Source organism: Lactuca saligna, chromosome 6, assembly GCF_052625555.1.
Source record: "Lactuca saligna cultivar CGN05327 chromosome 6, ASM5262555v1, whole genome shotgun sequence".
Classification (NCBI taxonomy): Eukaryota; Viridiplantae; Streptophyta; class Magnoliopsida; order Asterales; family Asteraceae; genus Lactuca; species Lactuca saligna.
The window spans coordinates 32,531,114-32,535,940 of record NC_136422.1 but is presented as its reverse complement, the minus strand read 5'-3'; the positions used below and the strand labels follow the sequence as shown (position 1 = coordinate 32,535,940).

The window sequence follows — 4,827 nt, the reverse complement described above, 5'->3', positions numbered from 1 at the left end:
ATTTTAATCTATTTGGACTGCTTCTAACCCAAAATTCAGAGGGGGGATACCCCTCCTGGCCCTATAAAAGATGCGTCCCTGGAAGTCAGAGAAGACATAGGTCGATAAGGAACTGCCGGTAGCGGTTGTGCGAGCCAAAAAACCGTAAGGAGGTTGAGAAACCGATTGAATGGTTGTGGGAGGGGACAACCAGCGATTATGCACAATGTGGGGGGTGGGGGGGGGGGGGGGGGACGAAGAGCTGCTATGGAAAACGCTAAATACCAAGTTTATGCGGTGAGGACAACATCTTAAAAAGATCGAACGACTGAGATTGGAGACGGTTATTTAGGAGCAGACGTTAGTAATAATAATGATAATTTGAAACAACATTATTTTAGTTCCTTTTATATATATATATATATATATATATATATATATATATATATATATATATATATATATATATATATATATATATATATATATATATATATATATATATATATATATTACTTTACACATCCTAATGTTGAATTCAGTTTCACATCGTGGTTTGAAACAAATCTACGAACATTTTTGGCAAAATTAGTTGGTAAAGGTGAATCGTTTATTTGTTATATGAATGTTTTATAAAAATAAATAGATATTTTTAAAATATATAAAATTATATAAAATGATAATCGTTTAAAAAAAGAAAAATATATTAATATATTTCCAAGGACAGTTATGGAAATTAATTAGAAAAGCTCAATAGTTTTTTTTTCTTAAACACAAATAAAATAACTTTTAGATTTAAAGTTTTTTTTTTGTCTAAATAAAAGCAAAATACTATACTCACAAATGGAACTTTTTATTTTAATCGATTTAAAAAAAAAAAAAACTATAATTAAAAGCTTCGAAACAGCGAGATTGTGCATAAGTAAGGTGTTTATAATGATCTATCCAAAATTTCTAATTTATCTAAATTTGTATAGATAAAATTTTATGACTTATCTTAAAAAAAATTAGGACTAACCTTACCAATGAAATCTTGAACTGATATATAAAGTTTTTTATAGAAAAATTAATGAACTGTCATATTGAAAAATTAATGAACCATTTTTTTATTCTAGATTTATCACCATCTCCGTTTGTAACATGCAAAATACAGAAGTTTATTACAGCAATTAAATAAATAACCTAAAGAAGCATAGCATATAGTATATTTCACACAATAATTAAATAAAATAAATAATGATTTATAATACATATAAAAAACATATTTTCACCTCCAAATTGTACGTTTAAAAGTATTGTCGATTGTTTCCGACCTCTTTCTTTAATATAAACACATCGTATCGCTTTGGAAAACAATAAATCAATCACTCCACGGCGGTTTCAACCTTTGGTGGCCCAGAATGCCGCCTGGGCTTCGCCGGCGAACCCGAAAAAGAAAGCTCTTTCTTCGCACCCACCGTCATCCTCCCACCACCGTTCTCCGACAGCCCTTGTACCCGCGATTTCCCCTTTCCCGACTTACCACTTCCAGCCACCATACGTTTACCGGCTGCCGGAGAACCGGCCAAACCTCCGACGCTATGCCTTCGATTCTTCTCGGATTGAACACTAACAACGCTTTTTGAGTCATCGTCTTCGTTGGCCTCTGTAATCGGAGCTCTAGGGCTAGGGCTAGGACCAGGCTTGGGTTTCCGTGATGCTACCGGACCACCACCGGATTTTGACCTAGGAGTTGACGGGGCGGAGTTGAGCTGATGACGAGCGTAGGATTTTGCAATTTCGGTTCCAGTAATGTTGATTCCACTTTTGGCATTGTTTCCGGGATCTTTCTCTCCTCCTTGTGCCTCCGCCGGCCGCCCAGCCATGTATCTCTCCGACCAGCTCCAACCCCATTGAGGATTCGTCGGATCCATGAAAAGCATGTTTGTCGTCGCTGCTGATTTCTTCCATGGTTGCTGTTTCAATAGAATCCCCAAACAGCTCAAATCATTTGCCGAAAAAACTAAACTTTACACATGAATCTTTACCTGATGAGAAAACGAATAAGCCATGGCTCTTTCTCTTCGCATGGTAGCTTCGTATCTGCTCAAGAGCTTAGCTTCCATTTCTTCTTTAGATTGGACGCTATCGTTCCAATCATCTCCATTCTGTTTCGATAGTTAGATCCAGTTATGACAGAGGCGAACATATGTAAACCGTTAGTAGTGACCGGAATCCATGGAAGCTAACCTGCAAATTAGCGAGTTCTTTAGCTCGGAGGATTTGTCTCTGAAGAGCTTGATTCTCTGACATTCTGATCCTTCGAGAATTGATCTGCGACTGCAAGTGATTTGCATTTTGTGTGCATTTGAGTGTGTTAGCGGTTTGCCGATTGACACCAGGTCCTTCAACCACTGTTTTCAATCTAACAAGCCCTCGTAAAGCCCACAACGCCCTTCTCGCCTGTAAATCACGAAAAAGGAATCTAAAATCGATCAAATGTTTTCATGTTTTTGATTGATTGATATCAGTATCACTTATCAGTCATATCACAGATGAGCGATTTGATTCAACAAGTAAATACCAAGTAACCACGGAAAGCGGTTTGAATCCTGATAGCAGCCGCTTCCTCCCTTGATTTCCCGGCATACCGACTACTGGTGGCTGCCGCTACGGTTGTGTCGGCGGTTATTGGTGGCTCAGCCTCCACCTCAATCGGAATCACATCTTCCTGTGGAGGATCATAAGAACCACCGGCGTTTTCAACAATTAAAGCATCGGGTACTGAAGGATTTTCCTCCACAAACGCTCTCCTCTCTGATTTCTGGTGTTGAAATACAAATTATCGTAAATTAACGATGAATTAAACACATAATTGAAACAGATTATGCTCGTAAAGAACCTGGATTTTCTTTTCTTTGGAGATTGGACTCAACGTCTTTTTAATCGAAGATAACCAGCTCCCTTTCCTCCCCATTACTGAATCATTCCCCAAATTAGCCTGTTTTTCAACTCAAATTCACCTTTTTTTTCCATTTCAAAATATGATATGAACTTTGAGTCTTTGACATTTTAACTACTCAAATCCAAAAAGTGGATCTGCATCGTGAATTTGACACCGATATTTGTTCTAGTTTGTATAGGTTTTATAAACTTAACAAGATTTTAGAAAATTCAAACTCTTTCATGTCAATTTCGAGTTACAAATTATAATTTCATTGACTTTAAAAAGTCAAACCGACAGTGGACATAGTACAAAAATTCTATTTCTCATCTTATCTGAATGTGTTGCTCTAAATCTGCAACAACTTACACCATGTACATAATCGGCATAAAAATTGATGAATCGCAGGATTAAACTTGTAATTTTATGAAAATCTAAGATGACGAATATCCCACCAATCTGGATTAGAAAATTCCATAAAAAATTCAACAAATTATACAATTCCTAAAGCTTGGATCGGGAAGATTATGCAATACCCAAATGAGAATTGATAACGAACTTCAAGAAATCAAACAAATAACATCCATAATTCAACAACCTCTGTTCGAATTGAAGTAAAATAACAGGATCCAGATGCCAATTACGAAGAAATTGGATGAAAATCAATAAAACTACAGAAAGAACATAATTAAGCAGAACAGAGAAGCTTAGAATGTGGTTCTGAAGTTGAAGAATGTTAAAGGATGGGAAATTTTACCGATGAATCTGGTTCGGATCTTTGAGAGCTTGATGTTTTTGATGAAATTGGGAATGTTTGATGAGTAGGAGAGAATTCAGAAGATAGGCGTATCTGTTGACTCACTGTTTATGATAAAGAAAACCAGATCTTGTTGATGGAAGTGGAAGAGTGAATTAAGAAGACAGGTTGAGATGATTAACAGCTGGGAATCGCTTCAATTAAGCCATATGGCGACCGAGGTGGGGGTGGGTGTGGGGATAGGGGTCTAGTTTATATTTTTTTTCCGTATCTTTTTGGCTTTTGCAAATCAGAATCATCTCTGGCAGATTGATTAAGAATAATAACACGAAAGTTATTTTATTAAAAAAAGTTATAGAAATTTAATAATTAAATATATCATTTATCTTATAAAAATGTAATCGTTTAGTAGTTCTATACAAAACTTCTATGATTTTTATAAAGGAATGATTACTTTTTTACCGATATGTAACATTTAGGTTAGACAATGATTTCATCGTGTGAGGTGTAAATCACAAACATATTGACCAACATCATGGTTAACATAAGAAGTTAATCTCAGTAATAAGTCCAATTTGTTGATGTATCTCACTTCGGTACGATATAGTAATATAATTGGTTATATCTATGTTTGAGTTTCTCTTCTCTTCTCTTTACAAAGTGAAACATGAATTCTTTGTTCATTTTAAAATCAAGTTCTAAAAAGTTTAAGACAATTCCGATTCTTGCTAGAAGTTCACCGTTTAAGGAGCTTTCGGTTTCTCAAGTGTTTTCTCTTGAGATGGTGTGACACCAGGAATTTAGAAGGTTAGTTATGGAAATAAAACTTTATTTCTAAAGGCCAACTCATCGAGTTTAAGACATAAACTCAACGTGTTGGAAATATGTGGCACGCGCGTTTTGAAGATCAACTCGTCGAGTTGGGGAGGTCCAACTCGACAAGCTGGTGCTGGAAGAGAAAACCCTAATTTTTCGGGTATTGCACCTTATTTAAAAGACTTAACTTCTAGGGTTGGCCTCCTTACTAGCCTCCCTTATCCAGAAGAAACCCTAGATCGTTTTCCCACTTGTTCATTGAGTTTTGTGAGTTTTAGAGTGATTGTTGGAGATCTTTGAAGGAAGCATTGAAGAGAGAAACATCAAGCTTGGAGGAGTAATCTTGGATCCA

General features: G+C 36.0%; 1 protein-coding gene across 2 annotated transcripts; it reads right to left on the bottom strand.

The window, feature by feature from the left end:
- Nucleotides 1-1,179: 1,179 nt before the first annotated feature.
- On the bottom strand, nucleotides 1,180-3,871 carry LOC145000445 (protein IQ-DOMAIN 2-like). Of its 2 annotated transcripts, none has more exons than XM_078959674.1 (6): nucleotides 3,660-3,871; nucleotides 2,861-2,937; nucleotides 2,543-2,782; nucleotides 2,209-2,421; nucleotides 2,007-2,126; nucleotides 1,180-1,934 (listed from the first exon to the last, which is right to left on the bottom strand). In XM_078959674.1, the coding sequence occupies exons 2-6, from the start codon at nucleotides 2,933-2,935 to the stop codon at nucleotides 1,344-1,346; spliced, it is 1,239 nt and encodes a 412-aa protein (XP_078815800.1). In that variant the 5' UTR covers nucleotides 2,936-2,937; nucleotides 3,660-3,871; the 3' UTR covers nucleotides 1,180-1,343. The 2 variants fall into 2 exon arrangements, with proteins under 2 accessions (XP_078815800.1, XP_078815799.1); XM_078959673.1 differs by having other exon boundaries at nucleotides 2,861-2,959; nucleotides 3,660-3,798.
- Between the last annotated feature and the right edge of the window lie 956 nt (nucleotides 3,872-4,827).

Excerpts from the sequence above, each read along its gene's own strand:
- LOC145000445 (XM_078959674.1), bottom strand. The coding sequence starts at position 2,935 with ATGGGGAGGAAAGGGAGCTGGTTATCTTCGATTAAAAAGACGTTGAGT. Across the intron at positions 2,783-2,860 it reads CCAAAGAAAAGAAAATCCAG|AAATCAGAGAGGAGAGCGTT; the intron begins GTTCTTTACGAG and ends TTTCAACACCAG. Across the intron at positions 2,127-2,208 it reads AAGAACTCGCTAATTTGCAG|AATGGAGATGATTGGAACGA; the intron begins GTTAGCTTCCAT and ends CTATCGAAACAG.